The sequence below is a fragment of the Catharus ustulatus genome, chromosome 22 (genome assembly GCF_009819885.2).
Source record: "Catharus ustulatus isolate bCatUst1 chromosome 22, bCatUst1.pri.v2, whole genome shotgun sequence".
In the NCBI taxonomy this organism is placed as follows: domain Eukaryota; kingdom Metazoa; phylum Chordata; class Aves; order Passeriformes; family Turdidae; genus Catharus; species Catharus ustulatus.
Window position 1 is genome coordinate 5,408,141 of NC_046242.1, and position 22,191 is coordinate 5,430,331.

General features: G+C 47.3%; 2 protein-coding genes and 2 non-coding genes across 6 annotated transcripts; 1 reads left to right on the top strand and 3 right to left on the bottom strand.

The window, feature by feature from the left end:
• Nucleotides 1-19: 19 nt before the first annotated feature.
• LOC117006177 (T-complex protein 1 subunit zeta) lies at nt 20-5,686 on the bottom strand. The gene is made up of 14 exons (XM_033078530.2): nt 5,487-5,686; nt 5,141-5,204; nt 4,652-4,786; nt 3,937-4,110; nt 3,688-3,791; nt 3,016-3,126; nt 2,401-2,560; nt 2,110-2,192; nt 1,719-1,815; nt 1,367-1,514; nt 1,013-1,146; nt 808-910; nt 478-550; nt 20-329 (listed from the first exon to the last, which is right to left on the bottom strand). The coding sequence occupies exons 1-14, from the start codon at nt 5,618-5,620 to the stop codon at nt 257-259; spliced, it is 1,593 nt and encodes a 530-aa protein (XP_032934421.1). The 5' UTR covers nt 5,621-5,686; the 3' UTR covers nt 20-256.
• Nucleotides 3,238-3,375, bottom strand: LOC117006230. The gene has a single exon (XR_004419968.1). It is a non-coding gene; the product is annotated as a small nucleolar RNA SNORA15 (small nucleolar RNA).
• On the bottom strand, nt 4,214-4,345 carry LOC117006231. Its single transcript, XR_004419969.1, has one exon. It is a non-coding gene; the product is annotated as a small nucleolar RNA SNORA22 (small nucleolar RNA).
• Nucleotides 5,145-18,893, top strand: PSPH (phosphoserine phosphatase). 3 transcript variants are annotated; one of them, XM_033078537.2, is made up of 6 exons: nt 5,145-5,223; nt 14,371-14,529; nt 15,424-15,558; nt 17,083-17,228; nt 17,857-18,005; nt 18,707-18,893. In XM_033078537.2, exons 2-6 carry the CDS (start codon nt 14,390-14,392, stop codon nt 18,815-18,817), a joined length of 681 nt encoding a protein of 226 aa, XP_032934428.1. In that variant the 5' UTR covers nt 5,145-5,223; nt 14,371-14,389; the 3' UTR covers nt 18,818-18,893. The 3 variants fall into 3 exon arrangements, with proteins under 3 accessions (XP_032934428.1, XP_032934426.1, XP_032934427.1); XM_033078535.2 differs by lacking the exon at nt 5,145-5,223 and adding an exon at nt 9,868-10,176; XM_033078536.2 differs by lacking the exon at nt 5,145-5,223 and adding an exon at nt 9,868-10,101.
• Nucleotides 18,894-22,191: the final 3,298 nt, after the last annotated feature.

Here is a 22,191-nt window from a genome sequence, read left to right on the forward strand (position 1 = left end):
CAAGAACAGACACCCAAAGCACAGAACAGAACAGTTTATTGGGTAAAAATGGAAAGCAACTGCAGCCACACAGTTCAGTGAAATCAAAAATAAATAACTCCTTTTTTAGAGCCAAATCTTTGATTAAGTTGCTGAGGTTTTGAGTGGCCGTGTTACCAAAGGGGCTGCCCCTCATGGCAGAGTGGGACATTCACCCTGCCAAGGACAGGGCCCTGGGGTGGGGCCTTGGAGCAATTCCACAGGGAGCAGCTCCAGCTCAGCCTTTCAGGGAGGACATCCCAGCTCTCATGATTTCATCCACCAGGAGAATGTTGCTGGCAATCACCGTGCTGGAAACAGGAAAGAAATCTTGTTACAATTGCCAAATCCTGCTTCACTTTTGTGTTCCAAGACATCTCCCTGTAGGTGGGATCCCCAGTTTTACATCACTTGGACACACACAGAGGAAGGGCAGAAGTGGAACAGTGCCAGCCTTACCATGAATGAAGCAGCTGCTTTTTGACATTGTAATTATCCCAGATTCCAGCTGCTGCAGCCACCATTGGCTCCCCTGCAAGAGAAGTGAGGCAGCCTTTAAAGAACCAGCTCACACAGACTTTGTGCTGGCTGCCATCTGATACCACTCACAGCATCCAGCAGCTTTATCCTCTAACCCCTCCAATCAGAACTCCAGCAGCCTGACTGCCAAGGCTTCTGTGCAGCTTTTTATCAATAAAGGTAAAACTTGCTGCATTCAGAGCACTTTGTTCTTCAGAGCTGAGGCAGGTTCTTTCTGGAGCATGAGCCTGTGGCTGAGGGAGTCCTTACCAGTGTTGAGATCAACCCCAGTGAGCTGCCCCGACTCCACGTGCTCTGCCTGCACCTTCACCAGCGTCTCCTGGGGATCATAGCCCGAGTTCTGAGCAAGCACCTGGCACACAACACAGGGACTGGCTTCACTTTCTGATCACAGAAAAAGCAGTGAGGTTGGGAGTGCTTTAAAGCCACTTTAGCACCCAGCAACTCCTTTTACCTTAGGAATGATGAGCAGAGCATCAGCAAAAGCCTGAACTCCGAGCTGGGCTCTTCCCTTCACGTTGGGTTTGTGTTTCACAAGAGCATTGGCTACTGCCACCTCCAGTGCCCCTGCTCCTGGCACCACACATCCTGCAAGGGAAAAGCACCTGCTTCAGTTTCAACAGCTCATTTTTAGTGGTTCCCTGCACACCCTGCACCTGAGTACTCACACAGGTATCAACCACAGAACTATAAAATCACCTCACACTGAGCTCAGCCTTGCACTGTAGCAGGAACCAAAGCAGCTGACACATTCCCCAATTTTGGGATGAGTTTTTACAGGTCCTTATGATGATGAACAGGGACTCACCATCCTCAATGGCGTTTTTGACAGCCCTCAGCCCATCCCTCACTGCATCCTTGATCTGGGTGAGCGTGTGCTTGTTGGGGCCCCTGATGAGCAGCGTCACCGAGCGGGGGTTCTCACACTTCTCAATGAACGTGTACTTCTCCTCTCCCTGTGAAAACAGAGCCAGATTTGCCTCTCAGCACAAATGAATTCACTGGATGCTTTCAGGCTCGCTCCAGCACTGACAGCACTTTGGTGAGAGGCAGCAGAGCTTTATTTCTGTTTTCTCAGGCTGTGATGTTCACAGCCAAGGGGATTTGAAGTATTTTATTTCAACACTCCAGCTTTACTGTTCCAACACTCAAACACTCACCAGGGTGTACTCATAGACCAGCCCTGCATGTCCCAGGCAGTCAGGAGTGAGATCCTCCACAGAGTTCATGGCAGTGCCACCACAGGCCAGGGTGAGTCTGGCAGAGAACAGGAACAGCTCAGCTTTATGTTCAATAAAACCCAAAGCCACTGACAATAAGTGCAGATCCTAGAACTGGAACACTTTGGTTTTATTCATGGAAGAGCTCTTTAAAAAATTAACTTGTAGAATTAAGGCTCCTCTGTAGGTGTCTGCATTTAAAGAATGCAGAAGAGCTGCACAGATTGAAGTGCAATTTTTAGTCAAGTCTTTAAAGATGGATTTAAGCCACATTTGACTCAGTGTCTCAGTTTGGAAAAGCAGGTTACTGCATCCTCTCCCTAAAACTGACCTTTCCATGTTCCTCCTTTTAGCTCTCCTCAAAGCAACTATTCCTTCTTTGGCAAGGGCATCCAAGGAAAAGGGGTCAATTCCCTGCAAACAGAAAGTGACCATCAGCACAAGCATAAAGCTAAAAACACCTCTGACACTAATGAGCTCTTCCTCAAGGCTCAAAGAACATCTCTGGCAGGAACTGTACACGATATTCAGAAGTATCAGCCTAAATTTAGCTAATTCTGGCTCAATAACTACCAGGTGAGTCAGCATTTCGAATAATTTTTAGTTATTCTCTTCATCTCACCTTCTGGTTGATCACAACAAATCCTTTGTCTGAGTCACCACAGACTTTTCTTTTCAACTCTATGATTTTGTTGACTCTGTCTTCAATGAACTTTCTTTCTGCTTTCACCAACTTCTCCCTCTCCTCAGCACTTTTGTAGAAGAATCCAGAGCTCACCTCTCTGAAGGGGAAAGAAACCCACAAAAAAGCAGTGAGAAAACTTCTTCTCTGCTGTAGAAATAAACTTGAGCATAAGGAATGAGCCTTTCAGCAACACTCTAAAGAAACCAACCCAAACCAAACCAGTTCTCCCAACCCACACTGCTGTTCCTGCTCTTTAGTTCAGAGCTTTTCCACTTCAAAAATAAGGCAGACACTTGAAGCTGAGAGAACTCTGAAGTGTATTCATGTGTTTGCTCCAGAATATCAATTTATACCCAAGAAAGGAAGGACTTTCAACCTTTCTGTGATCACACAACAAAATAAAAAGCACTGTGAAGCTCTGCCTCTCTCAGATTTTTTTCCCCAAAAGGGCTGCAGAAGGGGCACCACCTTTCACCTTCACAGTCTTGGTTGGTATTTAAGCACAGTTTTAATTAAAAGTCCTTAGGACATGAGCATTTGCTGTGCACTCACGTTTTCTCATACTCCAGAGACACATTGCAGGTAAGAACAAAAGCATCTTCCACTCTTTTCTTCATGTCAGGGTGGCGAGCTCCATGGTCCAGAACCAGCCCCCTGATCAGCCTGCAAGATCAAAAACCATTCTGGGTGTCAGGGGACACAAAACTGGGATTTCATGGAGTGCAGAGAACGGAACTGGTCCAACCCAAATTGTGTTGGCAGTGAATAAGGGTGATGTATTCCCCTTCCAAGGGCATGCCCAATCCCATCAAAAAGCACACCAGGCACAGTGGGGAAAAAAGGGAATTTGCTCTGGCATGGTGTCTGACTGCATCAGCTACTGGGGAAAGCTGGTGCAGAATTCATCCATGCACTGAGGGAAATGGAAATCCTATGGAATATCCAATCCTCATGTATCAAATGCTGTTTTGTATTTAAGAGATGCCAACCTAAAGCATCATCAAGCCACAGACACCAAGGTAAAAAGAGCATTTATCCAACATTGTTAAACCAGTGCTGCTCTTTGCAATTTGATAATTTCATCAAGAAATCAAGGTCAGTGACAGAAACTTCTGCCAAGGTATTTATGGCTGAAATCTGTATTTCAGCTCTTCCAGTGGTAGCTTTAGGACACCCTAAAGAGAACCCCAAACTCCTCAAAGCTCAGGGATCCTCCTGACTTACGTTGTGTCTGTTTCTGATTTGTGCTTCATCTCCATGATTTCCACCATGTACAGGTCAATGGGCTCACCTGGTTTTCTGACTGTCAGCACAGAATCTACCACAGCCTGCAACAGGGGAGGGAAACATCCCAAAATGACCATCAGTTTTCCAAAGTGCAACTTCACATCTTTCACACTTCAAATTACAATCCCAGCAGGCTCAAAGCTGGATCTCTTCACACCAAGAGGCAGAGGTGACAGGGACACTCACCTCTGTCAGGATGTCAGCAAGCTCAGCGTGGACTTTAGTCCGGAGGGATGTCCTGGCCACATCGATCAGAGTCTCCCTGTCCATCTCCTTGGACACTTTGACCTGCTCCAAAATCTCAAGTGCTTTTTCCTTGGCAATCTCAAATCCTTCTGCTACTATTCTAGGGTGCAAACCCTGAGGCAAGGGAAGAGAAATCATTGCACAGTGGAAGACAAAATGGTTCTTTTTTCCACAAACAGAACCTGTGGTTTCAACATTCCATGGGATTCCACAGGCCAAGTGTTCTGTCCTTCTGAATACATGTAAAAGGAATGCAAATCCTTCCAATGCAGAGGAAAAGTACAGATTAATCTAGCACAGAACTGAAACCAAGGGAACTACAAAGCACACTTGGGTGTTCGCTGTGCAATATCCACGTTTACCTGCCCTCAGGGCTCCTTTTTAACACTCAACAAGTGTTTGGATTCACAAAAACAAAGTAACAGCAGGTATCACACAAAACCTTAAAAGCTACAGTATCCACAATAAGAGAGTTTGATTTTCAACAAGTTTTAAGTCCTCTCCTCTAGCTTTTCTCCCCTTCACAACTTCTCATTTTAAGCAGAACAATGTATTTGTGTTCCACTCCTATTAAACATTTAACAAAAACAAACCACTGAGGGGTCTCAGTGAAGGTTTTAACTGCCCACCTGCAGATGAAACATTGCATACACACCTCAGAAATATAAAGATCTGCCTGCTTTAGGAGCTCTCCAATGATGAGGACGTTCGAGGTGGTGCCATCTCCAGTGATGTCATCTTGTGCTGTCGCTACTTTTGCTATCAAGGAGGCCGTGGGGTGTTGGATTTGCTAGACAAAAAATAAGAAGGTAAGCAGTTAAGTTTCACTGCAGTGGTACAGCAAACAAACATCTGAGAGCAGCTAAGAAAGAACTGAAGGTGATGTTCTAATGGGTTACCCTAATTGGTTTTGTTATAGATAATAGGTTATTTTACTCATTGTTATGGTGCCATTTGTATTTTGAACGTTATTTTCTTTACAGTATTGCCTTAACCTGCACTTACTTCTTTTCCATGCTCCCATGGGACATTTTCCTTTCAATGGATAAGGATGGGTGGGGCAGCGGGGGACGCGATTCCCCCTCACCCAAAGGCGCTCGTAAATCCCTCCCTAAATCCCCGTGCGAGGAGCAGCCCCACTCACCATTTCCTGCAGCAGCACGTTGCCATCTTTGGTCAGCTTGATGTCTCCGGACCCCGACACGAGCCTGCGGGCGGCAGGGCCGGGTGAGCAGCGCCGACACACGTGTGAGGCCGCGGGCCCGCCGCGCTCCTTCCCCATCCATTCATCCGCTCAGCCCCAGCCCCAGAACACGTGCGGGGCCGCGCCGCTCCCTCCCCATCCCTCCATTCCTCAGCCGCTCACCCCTCCCGCCTCCGCCCTGCTCCCCTCCGCACACCCGGCCCCTCGCCGCTCCCCCTCACGCCGCCCCTCAGGCCGCGCTCTCCCCCAACCCCGCCCGCGGTGAGACGCGCGGGGGGTCCCTCACATCTTCATGGTGCCCTTGGGCCCCAGGTTGGTCCTCAGCACGTCCTGCAGCCCGCGGGCCGCGCTGATGTTGACGGCCAGCGCCGCCTGGGCACGGGCCACCTCGGCCTTGGGGTTGAGCGCCTTCACCGCCATGACTGCGCTCCGCTCTGGGCCGCGCCGGGCGGGGCACCGCGGCCCCGCCTCCCGCCCGCCCCTTCTAGAACTCTCCGGGCTCGCCCATTGGCGCTCCGGCACGATGCCGCACTTCTATTGGCTAGCATGCCTGTCACTCATACCAAGAGCTCCCGCCGCTGAGGCGTCCAGGCTTCTCATTGGTTCATTGGCGCGCCAGCCGCGCTCCTATTGGCTGAGACTCCTGTCGCTCCGCTCCGCCCCGCCCCCTCCGCCCCGCTGAGGCGCGGGCGCGGCGCCGCCCTCAGACCAGGCTGTGAGGGGAGCGCGGGGCGGGTGTCTGTGAACGGGCAGGGGCGGTCTGTGCTTAATCCGCCCTCATGTCATAGACACCCCCAGCAGCTCCGCACAACCGTGCGAATAAATAACTAAACCCGATGATTTCACATTAGATCGATAGAATTAATAGTTAAGTGGATTGGATTAATAATCAATGGTTCTTAATTAAAACTCGTCTGATGTATGGGGCACCGGGGCCTCCATCGCCCCCAGTGCACACCCTCTACCCGGGGCTTTCCTGCCGTGAATCCCTCCCAGGGGTTCTAAGGATGGGGATGGTCCCTCCCAAGGCCACCCAGAGGTTTCTGTGGAGAATAAAACCAGAAATATTGTTGTCAAGACAACCTCGATGGGTGCTGAAACGTTTGCCCTACGTGACCTGCCAGGGCTCATTCCTGTACACACTGAAATATTTGTAACTTTGGACTCTGAAAAGGAGGGACGAGTGATTTTCCCTGGAGAGGAGCTTGAGGAGAAGCTGCTGCCATGGTCCCTCACATCCCTGCAGGCACCGATTGCACCAGGCTTGAATCCCAAATTCCAGCTGGCCTTGTCCCCTCAAACACCCCCTGCAGCTCCTGGCAGCACCAGCTGTGACACAGCCCTCTTCTTATTTCAGGTGTTCCATGAAAAGGTGCCCAGCCCCAGAATAATCCCCACAGGGACAGCCGGCCCTGAGGCCAGGATTTTGTCAGTATTTGGTCCAGGCAAGGCAGAGACCCTTCCCCAGAACAAACCCACCAGGCATGACGATGCCCAGAGAAGCTGGAAGTGTCCAAGGCCAGGTTGGATGGGGCTTGGAGCACCCTGGAATAGTGGCAAGTGTTCCTGCTGGAACAAAATGCTCTTTGAATTCCCTTCCAACCAAACCTGTGAATTCCATGAAATCTCTCCCTCTCCATCCCACTTTTTGCAGCAGGGAGCTCTGGATGCAGCCCTGCATTGCTTCAGCAGTGCAACAAACTGGAGATATTTCCACACCACCTCCAGGAGTAAAGTCTGAGCCTGCTGTTGGTCCCAAATTTGCTGCACAGGAGTTTTGTGGGCAAAGTCAGTGTCAAGTGTCAGGGCAGCCTGGCAGGGTTTGGCTGCAGGCTGTGGCACCTGCTTTGGGTGAGGATCTCAGGTTTCTGGGCAAAATGCCACACTGTGCATGAGAGGAGAACTCCCACATGTGGCCTGTCTGTCTCCCTGCTGATATCTTTGGGATTCTGGTTTTGTAATGTTTTAGGTGGTGTTTGGACATCCTACTAGTTTGGAGCCCTTTTGTTTAGCTGAGCAGTGTCTTGTGAAATATTTTGGTGCTGACTCCAATGGAGTGGCTGGGCTTTCTCCTCTGTGATTGCAATCGTTAGGAATAAACATTAGACATTGCAAAATGCAGGGAATCACACCTGCCATTTCAATATTGGCTCTGGAACTCTGTTAAAATGTTGTCTGCACTTTGTTGGGATGCTGAAACCATAACAAAACAAAACACCCAACCTGGCCCAAGAGGCTGCTGTGCAAACACCTGGATCCCCAGCTCTGGCCTGGATTCTGGAATTCCCAGGTTAAATATTTTGTTTCTCCTGCTTCTCTGGTTTGTTGTTTTTTTGTTCTCAGCAGAGGGCAGCCTTGTCAAACCCATCCCTGCTGGCTTGTAACAATTTGATGTTTTCTTTGCTGATGCCTATGGAAGGGCAGGAATTGCCCATCCTAAAACACCTGTGTTGTTTGGGGCTGGGAGTGATGTGGATCAGGTTTGTGAGAGGAATTATTTCTGCAGGAAAATAAAGGGAAAATTTAGCTTTGAGATTTTTTTTTAGGAGAAGAGGGGATAAAAAGGAAAAGCTGTTTTCAAAGACATCCTAATCCTCCATGCAGGTGGTTTCTGCTGTTCTTTTGTACAAATGGAGAGGTTCTGTAGTGATGTACAGGAGTTGGGTGCTGTGTTTGTATCAGGTTTGTATTTTCACTCCTGAGCATCCTCCCACAGCTCCCAGGCACAGCTCTCTGTGTTTCTATGCTGGCTCACATTCCTCAGGATAGTTATTTTGGGTTATAGGAACATTTCTCACAAGCATCTTCACATTAAATTCCCATTTTGCAGCATTTTTCAGCCATCAAGACAAGCTTTTCTTCCTTTTTTTTTTCAGTCTTAGCTGTAGACTTGTTCTGTGCATTTGTTTTTTATGTGTAATAAAAATAAAGGATAAATGCCCACCACACTTAAATTGCCCTATGAATTCAATGGATTACACCAGGTTAGAATCAAATTATTTAACTAAATTAAAGCCAACATGTCCATTAAGCTAAGCCAAATAAAGGCAATATCCTTCATTAAATATTCAGCAGCAATTCTCTTAGTCAAGCCAGGCACTGCTTATCTTGGCAAAAACCCCTCTGAGATTCTCAGTAAAAGCCATTTTCTTTCATCTTTATCAAGATGGGTTTTCCTTTAACTTTATTCACAGAAATGATTTCTAAATCTGCTTTAAACAACATCCTGTCCTGCCACGATAAAGCTGACAAACAGCAGCAGGCTGCTGATCCCAGTCTGGCTGCACAGGGGTTTGCTCCCATCTTTTCCTGACTCAAAAACTTACCGAGATCCTGAGAAATTCTGACAAAACATAAAGGGAGGAGAGGCACAGAAGGTGCTGGGTTTTGATGAATCCATGGAATGTTGGGTGGCAGTGCCAGGATGGCAGAAGAGGTCATGCACAAAGTGTGTCTGGAGCAGCCAGCGGTGCAGAACACACGGGCAGCAGTCACAGGACTCCTGGCACCAGTGAGCAAAAGCAGCTAAATCAGCTAAATCAGCTTTTCCTGACCTTGAACCACACAGCTCCTGGGCTGGCACTCTCCCATTTTCCAACCCAAGCAGTGTGTGAGGGGAGCTCCTCCACGGGACACAAGCACGGGCAGCTTTGGTGATTTTTCCACAGCTTTTGACAACACTGCATTTGGGGAGACAACACAGGGCCTGTTCCCTTTGCTGCCGAGGGATGTGATTTGTGTAGCTTCACTCAGGGATGCACTGACAGCTCAAGCCAAGAGCAGATATTGCATCCTGAAATACCTGAAAGGTGGCTGTGGTCACTGGGCTCAGATCCTTCTCCAGGCAGCGCTGACAGAACCAGAGGACACAGCCTTAAGCTGTGAAATCTAGGCTGGATATCAGGAAAAAGTTTTTACTGAAAGAGTGATCGAGAGCTGGAATTACCTGCCTAGTGAGGTGGTGGAGTCACCATGTGTTTAAAAAAAGAGATTGGATGTGGTACTCAGTGCCAGGGTTTAGTTGAGATGTTGGGGCAGGGGGTGGACTCGATCTTAAAGGTGTATTTCAACCTGGGGATTGTGGGATTGTGTCATTCTGTGATCTCAGCTCACAAATCCTCTCCTCTCTCCCTAAAACAGCGTCCCTGCCTCGCCTCTGATTTCTGCCAGGAGAAATCCCCATTGCTGCTCCTCGGAGCCTTCCCCGTGCTCATCCCCGAGCTCCCCTTCCCCAGGGCTGGCCCCGATATCTCCTTGCTCATCCTCGATCTCTCCATGCCCGGGTCTGGCCCCGATCTCTCCATACCCAGCACTGGCCCCGATCTCTCCATACCCAGGTCTGGCCCCGATCTCTCCATACCCAGGTCTGGCCCCGATCTCTCCATGCCCAGGGCTGGCCCCGATCTCTCCATGCCCAGGGCTGGCCCCGATCTCTCCATGCCCAGGGCTGGCCCCGATCTCTCCATGCCCAGGGCTGGCCCCGATCTCTCCCCATACCCAGGCTGGCCCCGATCTCCCCATACCCAGGGCTGGCCCCGATCTCCCTGTACCCCAGGGCTGGCCCCGATCTCCCCATACCGGGTCTGTCCCCGATCTCTCCCCATACCGGGTCTGGCCCCGCTGTCCCGGGCCCGCCGCTCCCTGCCCGTCCCCAGCTCCTCCCCTGGCGCGGGGCGGTCGCAGCTCCGCTGCCTGCGCTGGCAGCGAACAGCTGCCCTGCTCTGCTCCCATGTGTGCAAGCACCTCAAACAAACCCCCCGGGCTGCCTGACTCAGCGCTTTATCAGGGGCTGAGCGGCAAGATGCGGCTCTGGTCCAGCGCAGCCCGTGCGTGGGGTTTGTGTCCCTGAAGGGCTCGGCTGATCCCAGCGCTTCCAGCGGCAGCACGGCCAGCTCACTGCTGTAAGTCACCGGCACCGTGCTCTTCTAACAGCTCCGAACGGCTTGGTGTTTGGCTCGCAGATCCACAACACCGGGGTTGGTTTGTTTTGTTGTTTGTTTGTTTTTTTCCAGCAGGGAAAATAAGGAGGATCTTGTGCCTGTGCTGCCCGGCAGTGTTTTATAACAGCAGCGTGAATGAATGATGCAATAGGGCACGGGGGGAGCAGCAGCATTTTGGCAGGACAGGCGAGAGGGGATTGGAGAGTTGGGAGGTGGATGTCAACATGCAACAGGTTCCTTGTGCCCTTTTTTCACCTGCTTTTCACGAGGTGCTGGAATGAGTTCGCTGTGAGGCACTGCTGTGCAGATAATGGTGTGGGGCTGCAGGCAGTTCATCTCTCGACTTGCAGACAGATTTGTGCCACTGCCTTTACAAACCGAGCAGGAGGCTAAAGAAAAACCTAACAGGAAAGAGACAATCCAGGAGGTTTAGCACAAACTTGAAAAAAGAGAAGAAAACCCAGATTAAGGACTGAATCTTCCTATTGTCACCCTGCAAAAGTTGTGGGTGGATGAGTTGAACTTCTACAACTTACATAAAACACAAACACAATTTGCTTAAATATAACTAATCTGCTTAAATGTATCAGCTTTCCTCTGAAGCTCTAAAACGTTGCTAATTCAGAGGATGAAAGCTCAGCACTGAAAAGCAGTGTCACTGTATTATTCCCATTTTACAGACACAGGACTGGAAACAATGAGGATTAAGTGGTTTGTTTAAACTCATACCATGGAAACACTCCTGGGAATGTTCTTAGAAGCTGTAGGAGGAAAAGGTCCTGAAAAAAGTTTCAGGAACTATTTTCTACAAATCCTTTGCTCCGAGCAGCAATTTCCCTTCAAGGCAAAAGAAACAGTTTAATGTGGTTGAGCTTCTGTAAATGTTCAATACAATGTTAAAGGGGAAGTGAGTCAGAAATTGTTTGCAAACAAGGATATTGCTGAGTGCTGGGTAATATCTCATTGAGAATCACTTAATCTTCGTTTTTAACAGCAATAAATGTGATCATCATGTAAAGTAGCAGCGTGGCAGCACTTCTGAAAGCTGAGATGTGACAACAAGGGAGGTCTAGTCCCACGGAGGGCTCTGAGATCTCATCAAACCTTGCAGCCCCAGAGCACCTGCAGCTCTGAGCAGCTCCTGCTGCTTCCATTTGCATCACATGTGGATGCAGAGGGTAGTGCAGGTTTTCCCTGTGAGGCAAGTGCCCTTTGAAGGGACAGCAAACAGAGAGGATTTCAGTTGTTTTCCCTTCCCATGTGCTCTTACATAATTCCTCTGTTTGTGACTCCACCCTGGCTATTATGAAAGAGAATTATTTCTTGTGAAAATGTCTTATTTATTTATTTTTATTTTTTTAATAGCCTAATGAAACACTTCATAGTCTGGAGGCAAGGAGATCTCACAGGAATTCCACTTTTCCCTTGGGATTTCCTTTTTTCTCCATCTTTATCTCAAGTTTCACCCTATCTCTCTCTCTCTGTCACTCATTTGTCTTCTTTATCCACTTCTTTGCTCATTGTTGTTCTCTTCCCCATATTCTTCTTTCCAGCTTTTTCCCCTGATATTTTATATCAGACCTGTTGAAATGTTTGCTGCTTGGATGATTTTCAGGCTAGGAATTGATTACCTACCTGAAATTCAGTGGTAGGAAGACCAGAGATTCCATAGCAGTGTTTTTCATATGGAAGCAGAACCCATTATTTGTGAGAATTTAATTTTTCTTCCCATCTCATTAAAACATTTACACTTTCAAGCAATCACATGCTCTGTATTTTGGAATAATTAATCTCTGCCACTTCCACAGGCCTGGACCACTCTGGAATACAAAATTGCTTTTCCCTGACTGTAGCTGAGATTTGTCCATGGGTTTTACACAGCTTCAATTCTTTTTGCTCTGATGTGCTGCTGATGATTTTTGAAATTTTTTTCCTTCCAATTTGTAATTTTTAGACAACATAAACAACAGTTTGAAACTATTTTTGAAGAATAGTTCCAAGCAATAGTTTATAAAGAGAGGACAGGGTTAATTCCAACTATGACTCCACAATAATTCTTCTTTATTTGTCCATCAAAGTGCCAAAATCCAGCACAGCTTTCATGGCATCACTGTAAGAACCATCCAGCAGGGAGAGCAGCCTGGGAAATGCGAACACGAGGGAGAAGAAAATGTGAATATTTCGTCACTGCCTGTCCCAGCTCACAGAGATAACGTTTGTGTGGGACAGATGAAAGCCTGGCACTGCAGTTTGTCACCTGGCAGTCACGTCACAGTGTCCCCACAGTGCCATAGCCTCAGGCTGGGGCAGGGTCGCAGCGCAGCCCCGGGTGAGGCAATGGTGCCTTTGCACAACGGTGACGCCAGTGTCACACCTGTCCTGTAAAGCTGGTGTGGGTCACTGCAAACACAGCCCAGCTCCTGCAGTGCAGGGCAAGTCAAGGCTGAGGCAAAGTCAATGTGGGATTCAGGTGTCACCTGCCCAGCAGTGCCAAGGCTGACCTCAGAACTGGCCCCTGGCCACCCAGCCTTACCTCAGAGCTGGGCTCTGACACAGGGAACTTTTGATGTCCATGGCCACTTTTCATTTATATGCTCTGCTGATGGCTTATATGGCTTTTCTTAAATGTCCAGTGAAGTCTTTGTAGAAAGAGATAAAGCCCCACATGGCCTGCAGCAAATGATCCTTTAGTCATGATCCTAAGGCTAGACTGGAGTTCTGTGGTGTGCCCATGCACCAAGGGCAGCTCTGCCAAGCTGCAGTTCAGAGCAGCCCTTTTCTGGGAGATCTCCTCTAGAGCCACCCACTCCCCTCAAAGGCAGCAGAATAAACCCCACAAAAAGTCTGTCTGAGGGCTGCCTGTGCTCCCCTGTCACTTCTTGTGTGTCCCCTGCTCACTGACACCTCCTGCTTGCCAGGCACAGCTCCTGGCTGTTCACACCAGGTTTCACACTCAGCCTGGCTGCTTTCCTTCAGACAGATTTCCACCTTTCAGTAACAGATTGGAGCATTCTCTTTTATCCCAGATAAGAGAGGTGTGTGTTCTACATTTGTACTGATGATGGGAATTTTTCAGAAAGCCTTTTGTATCCCAATATTCACCACGTCCTGGGAATAAACCCAAAGGTTCTTGTTCCTGCTTTGACCATTAGTGAGAGGAAAACAGAAGATGAAAGGTTATAAAGACATCCATAATTCTTAAGAACTTTCTGTTTGATGGTGTTTTTCCCCCATCCCAGGAAAAGAACCTGCAACCCAGATCAATCATACAAGACATGTCCTGAGAGATGTCTGAGAGATTAGAAGAAACAAAAACTTCTACAAAAGTCTGAGAAGTAAGATAAATAGGAAGGTGTTTTGTGTGTTAATTATAGATTAGTAAATAGTGAAATCCACACTGAATTAATTCCCCTGTGAAAGGATGAAGCACGAGGTGGATAGGGATGAGTAAGAAGATATTTAACACCTTAAGCTTCTGATCTGTAGAAGAGCTCAACATAATGAAGTGGGCAGATCTAAAAAGGTAGAAAATATACTTTTGTCAGGGGCTGTTATGGAAAATGTGATGTCTTGATGGGTTGAGCAAAGTCCTCAAAGGCCAAGACTGATAGATTTATGAAAGGCTAATCCCCAATGTTAATGGTCCATCTTTTATTAGTGAGGATGTAGAAAAGGATCTAAACCTTCCTGATTTAGGGACAACCAGTCACTGATAGTTTTAGGATAGTTTGCAATCAATCCTGTGACAACTGTGACACCACAGCCTGGCAGAGATGAGAAATCCAGATCCCCCAGAGATGAACAGAGCCCTGCAATCCCTGGCAGAGATGAGAAATCCAGATCCCCCAGAGATGAGAAATCCAGATCCCCCAGAGATGAAACAGAGCCCTGCAATCCCACCCAGCCCTTGGCAGCCTGGTGCCTCAGCCAATGCCAAGGATTACAACCTTGAACCCACGAACATCGATGGGCTGAGGCAGCAGGGAGCAAATCAGCAGCAGCCCAGGGCTCCACGGCCCACCTGGAGCTCGAGGTGACCATCAGTAGGCAGCAACAGGCAGGAGCAAATCAGCAGCTGAGGCAGCCCTCCACCACCACCCTGGCTGCGATAAAAGCCGTGAGCAGGCTCTGCTCGGCCCTTCTCACACGCACCAGAGCAGCAGCACTCATGGCTCAGGAAACACTGCACTACTCCCACTCAGACAAAGACTTCATCTTGTCCCCTCACAGTAAGAAGGCTCCCAAAAGGATGGCATCCCTGATGGAGCTGAAGGAGATCTTCCGCAGCGCCGACGCCGTGTGCTTCGACGTGGACAGCACGGTCATCAGGGAGGAGGGCATCGACGAGCTGGCCAAGTTCTGCGGGGTTGGGGACGCTGTGGCAGAGATGTACGTATGGCTGGGACAGCCCCCAGTGCCAGCAGGGATCAGCCATGCATGGCAGCGATCTGTGGGCAGGGATTTGGCCTTTGCAGTTAGCTGGCTCTGCTGGAGGGTGTTGCAGTTTATTTGGGGGTTGGGGTAATAAGGGGAATTAAGGCGGGATGAAGTAATTTGGTTTGGGAATTGTGAGGCCACCCAACAAAACTGTCCTGGTGTGAATTCTCTAATGGTAATTTGGATAGACTAAGAGCAGAGCAACCCTCATGATTAAACTTAGATAAGCACTACCAAACTCTGTTGTGAATGAGGAAAATTTGGATAGACTAAGAGCAGTCCTCATCATTAAATTTGACTAAGCAGTACCAAACCCTGTTCTGAACAAGGAAAATTAGAATAGATTAAGAGCAGGCCTCATCATTAAACTTGGCTAAGCAGTACCAAACCCTGTTCTGAATGAGGAAGATTTTGATAAATTAAGAGCAGCCCTCAAACTTGGCTAAGCATTGCCAAACCCTGTTCTGAATGAGAAAAGTTTTGATAGATTAAGAGCAACCCTCATCATTAAACTTGGCTAAGCAGTACCAAGGCCTGTTCTGAATGAGGAAACCTTACCATGAGGTGGAGGAGAGTGCTCCCAACCCATTGCTGAGGCTGGGGAACAGCACAAGCTGAGAGTTTTACCAAAGCTTTGTTAGGCTCAGCTCAGGAGTGTGGTGCCAGTAGGGCAGCACAGAGGGAATGGAGCCCTTTTCCTGGAGTGGATCTCCCAGCACTGCACACCCCCACTCTCCGGGCTCAGCAGAACCTCTCTCACCTGGCTCTTGTCCTGCCTGGTTATGCTGTGCTGCTGGGAGCACCTCAGTGCTGCAGGGTCCCTGATGTGGTTTTTGGCTTCGCCAGGACCCGCAGAGCCATGGGGGGCACTGTGACGTTCAAGGCAGCTCTCACAGCGCGGTTAGGGCTCATCCGGCCCTCCTACGAACAAGTGCAGAAATTAATATCTGACAACCCACCTCAGCTAACTCCAGGAATAAGGTAAGAAAAACTGCTTTTTACTGAAGTATTCAGGGAGCAGATGGAATAAATAAACCCAATCCTGAGTCATCAGTGATGCTGTAAGGTCACAGAGCTGGTTTGTGTTGCCTTCCCACTCCATGTCCATGCTAGCTGTGTGCAAAGCTTGGATCAGACTCCATGGCAAGTAGTTAAACATCCATGGAAAAAGAAAAGATTCTTAGATATTAACTGGTACCTTGGCTGTCAAGCTCAAAGCCTGGCCTGAGGATTAAATGTGCAAGGAAAAGAATCTGTTCAACCACAGGGGTGATGGGACTGGAGGAGATTTAATACCTCCTTAAATTTGGTGTGTTCTTTATTCACCTCTGTTACCTCTCTGTGACTGCTGAGCACAGTCACAGCCCTGGCTCAGTTTTGGGTATGCATTGCTCAGAGCTACCCATTCTGAAGTCCCTAAAAACATTAAAATACTCATTAAGCAAACAAACATTAATATGTGTATTCATTCATCCTGAGGTTTGGAATGAACATTAACTATTTAAACTGAAAAGCTCTGGGGATTTTTTTTTTCCCTATTCAAATTGTTTCTAACAATTGCAAAGAATTTCTTTACTACAAAATCTGACCATAGCTTCAAGACTAAAATATTTTTAGTATATAAAAGGAGTAAAAGGAGTTTTAGATGATCCTGTGCTTGTATTTTATCTTTTTTTTTTTTCTGTAGAAGATAGCTAGAGGTAACTACAAAGAGAGCATTGTTTCCTTATTCAGGATCCCATGATTTTTCTTTTCATTCCTTTCTTTTCTTCCTCCTTTTCATTCCTTTCTTTTCTTCCTCCTTTTATTCCTTCCTTTTCATTCCTTTCTTTTCTTCCTCCTTTTCATTCCTTCCCTTTCTTCCTCCTTTTCTGGGTCCTGCTTTAAGCCTCTGCTTTGCTTTTCAGTCTTTAGTGTTTCTGCTGCTCCGGCTCCCCCTTCCCCTGCTCCCCTTGCTGCAGGCTGATCTTCCTGCTCCAGAGCCAAATCCCTGAAACTTTTCATTGCCTTCAAGTCCTGCTGACATGAACTGAGCTCCCAAATTTTTTGATTCCTTTGCTGTAGCTGGTGCCCTCTTCTAATGATGGCATCGATGTCCAGCTTCTGGTGAACCAAATCTGAGCTAGAAAACATTTGCACTTTGCACTTTTCAGCCCACTGAGCATTTTGGGGCAGTGGTTTCATCTCATTCCCTGCTTTTGCTGCATTCCAGATTCATTTTCTTGCCACTGTTTCACTTCAGAAAAAAAATCTGAACTGGATCTGCTCTGACTTGTTCAAGGGAACTAATATGAAAGTGGAAAGAAAAAATTTTTAGGGAGTGTTTGTTTTTGAGGAGTGAAATGATGGTTTTGTGCAGCTCTTTCCAGCCAGCTGTGTGCCCAAACAAAGGGAAAGAGGGAAAAGCTTTGGGCAGCAGGGATGGATGGGGCTGGAAAGCAGCACCCACCCAAAAACAGCACAGCTTTGGGAAGGATTTCTGACCTTTGTGCTGTCTCTTCCCAGGGAGCTGGTGAGCAGACTCCACCAACGAGGGGTTCAGGTGTTCTTGGTCTCTGGGGGGTTTCAGAGCATTGTGGAACACGTGGCCCTGCAGCTGAACATTCCCACAGCAAACGTCTTCGCCAACAGGCTCAAGTTTTACTTCAACGGTGAGAGCCCCTCCCACCTCCTTTCTCTGCTCATTTGTGGCATTTTCTGGTTCCAGCTGGCAGATATGGGGCTGCAGGCACTGTCCTGCTGCCAGTCCAGCCAACTGCACAGAGGAAAATCACAAAACCTTACCAAAAACCAGTGTAAGAAATAGAGCTGTGGTTACTTTTTAATTGCAAGCTGTGCCAAAGGTAAAACTTGTTAGAGCTGCTGAGAGCAGAGTTTCATTTTCTCCTGCTCCTTCAAAGCAGAGCTCATGACCTGAGCTGCTCCACAAGCCTCCCAATCAGGGGCTGCTCTGCATTTTCAGCTGGAGTGCCCAGCAGAGCTGTAGGTGCTGGGGCTGTTCCTCACTCAGGGTTCCCTGGGTGCTGCTTTTGGGATCTTCACACCACAGTGGTTGGGAATGGGTTGGCAGCACTGCCCACACAAGTTTCTGTTTTTCTCTGAAAATATCTCTATTTTTTAAAAAATTATTTTTTAAATCCCAGTCCTAAACTCACCTTGGAATGATTTATTTGGGATGCTGTGAGTTTTATGTGATGAAGTCAAGACCACAGGCAGAGATCTTCCTTCATTTACCAGAAAATATCTGTATTTCCAACTTGTCCTTCCATTGTTTTCTAGGAGAATATGCAGGATTTGATGAAACACAACCAACAGCTGAATCAGGGGGGAAAGGAAAAGTTATCAGTCATCTGAAAGAACAGTTCCATTTCAAGAAAGTGGTTATGATTGGAGATGGAGCTACAGACATGGAAGCCTGCCCCCCTGGAGTGAGTATTGCAGAAATTCCTTCTGAGCAAATCCTTGGGGGGAAAAAGAAGAGTGAGGTTTGGATTCTTTAATTTAAAAATTACCAGAAAGACAAATTTTATAAATGGTCATGTCCCAGGAAGAGATTTTAATTCCATCTCCCCTTCAGCTCCTTTTCCCCCACAAGAGTTCCCCAAAGCAGCTCAGGATTTGTTTAATGCTTCCCACCTCAAGAAAAAAAAAAAAAGAAAAAAAGCTGCAGTGGAAATTTTAAACCCTGCACTTTCACTGCAGGGGGTTTTGTGAGATGTAGAAATGATGATTGCTCTGGTTAATGATTGAGGACAGGGTTAATGTTTGCTTTTGGTATCTCTCAGGTGAGGTAAGCAGAGGTAAGGTAAACAGGAGAGGGGTAATTGTGGGATGCTCATGAGCCAATGTTTACTTGCTCTTGAATGGAATTGCATCACATTTACATCAGATTCTCAGTAAAATCTCACATCTCAACAAACTGGAAGCTACAAGGCACTGAGAAAAATCCCAGTAACCACAATGCTGCAGAATTAATTGTTAATAAATCTGAAAAATGAACCTGCTAAGGAAAACAGGGCAGGGAAGGATGCTGTGATTTTAAAATCCAATCTTAAAAGCAAACTCCATTACTGAGAGCTCCATTCCTTCCGTGCAATAATCCATGTGCCCATTCCTTGTGTTTCTCCAGGATTGCTTCATTGGATTTGGAGGCAATGTAGTCAGAAAGCAAGTAAAGGAGAAAGCAAAATGGTACATCAGCCACTTTGATGAGTTGCTAAAGGAGCTGGAAGAGCGATAAACCCTCGTGTAAAATAATCTATTTAACACCTGTAAATCCATTATACAATGCCATTAAACATTTATTTGTTTGCAAACTTGTGGCCTGGAGTTTTTAATGGTTCTGGGGGTTGGGGACCTTCCACTCTGGCTCTTGTGGCAAATCCTACTCAAACAGGTTGTAATGAAAATGGGTCAGAGTTTTATAAAGCTTTCCTATGGTGGAAGAAATAAATTAATTATTTCCTTCCAAGTGAAGACCAAACATAGAAAAGAATAAGTTAAAAATCCTTAAGGGATTATCTCCTGGTCAATATTGCACATCTGTTGTTTCACCAGTAATGCCTCTACATATTTTGGGTGACAAAAAAAGAATAAGGCAGCAAACAAGAAATAATAATAATAATAATAATGTAATTCAGGCTACAGTTTGGCAAGTACCTTTCACTGCACAGAATCTCAGCAGCAGGGAATCAGTGCACAAGTGGAAAACATCACTAAATATCTCTGATTTCATTAAAATTATGGCTACAGAACTTGAAGTGTCATCTTTTACTCAGCATCAGTTTCCCAGCCTGTCTGGGGCAGGAGCTGCACGGAAATCTGAGACAGATCCAATGTTCATCCCTGGCAAGAAACATTTTCAGGTGAGGGACAGATAGAGTGGTTCCCATCCTTCATCAAAATACTCCAATCAAACTGCAGAGTGCTGATTTTGGAGAGTGGTCCCAGTGTTTGTGGAACTGTTTTGTTCATTTACCAACCCACCCCCATCAGCTGTGCTGGGATGGGAGTGAATTCATCAACCTTGAAAGGAAATTCTGGGACCCTTCAGTGCCTTCCTCTGCCTCTGTGGATTAACCTCCCCTAAACTCTGCCAGAGTTAAGCCTGACCTGAGAACTCCTGTGAGCTGCACTGATGGATCCTGGTGTTTTAAGGAGTTTCTTTGGTGTCTGATCCAAGGGAACACACCTGGTAAATGCTGAGAACTCTCCTGGGTGTGTTTTTCACATTGTGGGACTTTTATTTCCCTGTCTTGTTAGAATCTCACCTGTGAGGATGTGAAAAGCTCCCACGATGCACAGGAGAAAGATGGGTAAATATTACATGATTTAGTATAAAAAAATTAATATCTGCAGAGCTTTTTATCTTCTAAGTGCTCACAAAGAGCCCCAGTACTTTTCCAGAAACTGAGATGTGGCAATTCTCTTTCACCCCACCACGGATTTCAGGGTGGAACAGAAACAAGTGATGTCCCTACCCTCCAAAATTCACATTGCCTCATAACAATCACTGCTTTTCACAATTAGCACTGGATTTCCTTCCTTTATGATATTAAACCGAGGTGCCAGGAGCCAGCTGCTGTCCAATTGTTGGAGCATCAGCAACAATTAAAGCAAATGCTGGTTCTGTTCATTGTGTGACATCACTGAGGAGATGGGGACAGAGTTAACACAGCTCAGAGTGAGGGTGCAGCTCAGTGATGCTGTCAAATGTTTTTGGCATTTAAATAGTAGAGAAGTAGAAGGGCTAAAAGAAAACAAATCCAGGATTAAACTTGTGGTGCCTTTTGGAGCAAGGCACACATAGAGGATCTGCAGAGCCTTCAGCAAACCCCACAAAAGGCCAGCAGACAATGGCTGGCAGTGCTCCCCACAAATTCTGGGAGTGTTAAAGATGGGCTCTTTGAAATTCTTCCCGAGGAAAGTGCCAGGCAGCCCCCGGGGCAGCTCCTGGACAATCCTGCTTTTGTTCAGGCAAGGCTGCAGGAGCAGGGCAGGTCTGAAGTGCTCTGTTCCCACCGGTTCCACAGTTAGGAAGCTGAGCAGTTTGTTTGCAGTTTTTTATGGAATTAAAAGGCCACGAAATAAATAAATCTGATCAGCTGGAGCTGCAGGCACTGGGACATGGCTCAGGGCTCTGCAATTCCCCCAGTGGCCCTGCCAGGAGCCCTGGAAGGGATGTTAACATTCACAGCAGGAGCTTCTGCCAGTCGGGGCTCTATGGAAACTGTGGGGCCGTGCCAGGGATTTCACAACAGCTCTTTAGGTCAGATTGGCTTGGAAAAAAAAAAAAAGCTCCCCCTCCCCTTCCACTGGGCAAATATGGAGGCTGACCTCTAGCCCAGGAGGCAGCAGGAGGATTGCTGAGCTCAGGGAGAGGCTCAGCTGTTTTGTCTGTGGAAAGAGTGGAAAATTCCCAGCAGGGAATAGGGCAGGCTGAGGAAAGTTTCAGTGTCACAGCTTTGGGGCAAAGTCTGGGGAGCAGCACAGGTCACACAGGGAGCACCTGGGCTCCAGGAGGGTCTTAAAGCCTTTTAATGTGATTATTCACAGAGGCAGAAGTGCTTTAAATTCTGTGTTTGCATGAGGGACAGTTTGCAGCCTTCTCCAGGACAATTAAACTGAGTTTTACCTGTGTGGGACAAGAGTGGAGAGAGGCCCTTCCAGGCACTGTCCCTCACTTTTCAGCCTTTGGGAGTGACTTCAGTTCTGAACTCCAGCAGCTCTGCTGTAAGAAAGGCTCAGGGATTGCTCCTCTAAGGAAAACTTGAACTCAGCCATGGAATGAAGAGGGAAAATCCCAACTGTGTTCACAGAACCAGGGAAAACCAAGCTGAGGCAAAGGGAAGCCAGGAAAGATTGGCATTACCATTCAGATTGGAGATCCCATTGTTATCTGTAAGGAGAACAACAGGAACTGTTTTATCTGCAGTAAAAAACCAGCAATGAACCTGTCCCTGAGGGCAGGCACAGCACAGAATGAGGGGAGGCACATCCATAACTCATCAGGGCAAGGAAATTCAGAATTCCAGGGGGGATTCAGATCCTGGCAGTGGGAAAGGGACCTGCACTCTGTGATGTCACCCCACAGGACACCCAGGCACTCCTCTGATTGCTAATCAGGCTAAAGTTGGTGGCCTTTGAACAAAAAGAGCTGTGCCAGGCAGGATTTAATTCCTGGTGAAGGTAAAACATGGATTGCATCAGAACATAAAAAATCCTGTAGATCCAAAAATGCTTTTTGCTGAGATTGCTGGGTAAGAGTTACAAGGACAATTCTCCAGGGAAAAGAAATCTGGGAGATGCTGGGAGAGATCAAAAGGACTGGAAGGTGATAGTGGCATCCCTTTTTTCCTTCTGCAGCTGAAGAGCAGCCCCAAAAGTCTGGAAAAACGGCAGCCCCAGGTGATATCAGTGCTCAGGGCTGATCTACAAGGAGGATCAGCTCAAATGATTTCCTTGGCCCACTGAGCAATTTAAAGCTGATACAGCACAGAATTTCATCAGTAAAATCCCATCATCACTCGACAACAGGAGGAAAATACAAAAGCAGACAAGAACCAGATTAAATATTGACTTTGTTCAAGAGGAAATTCGAGGGGAGGAACGAGT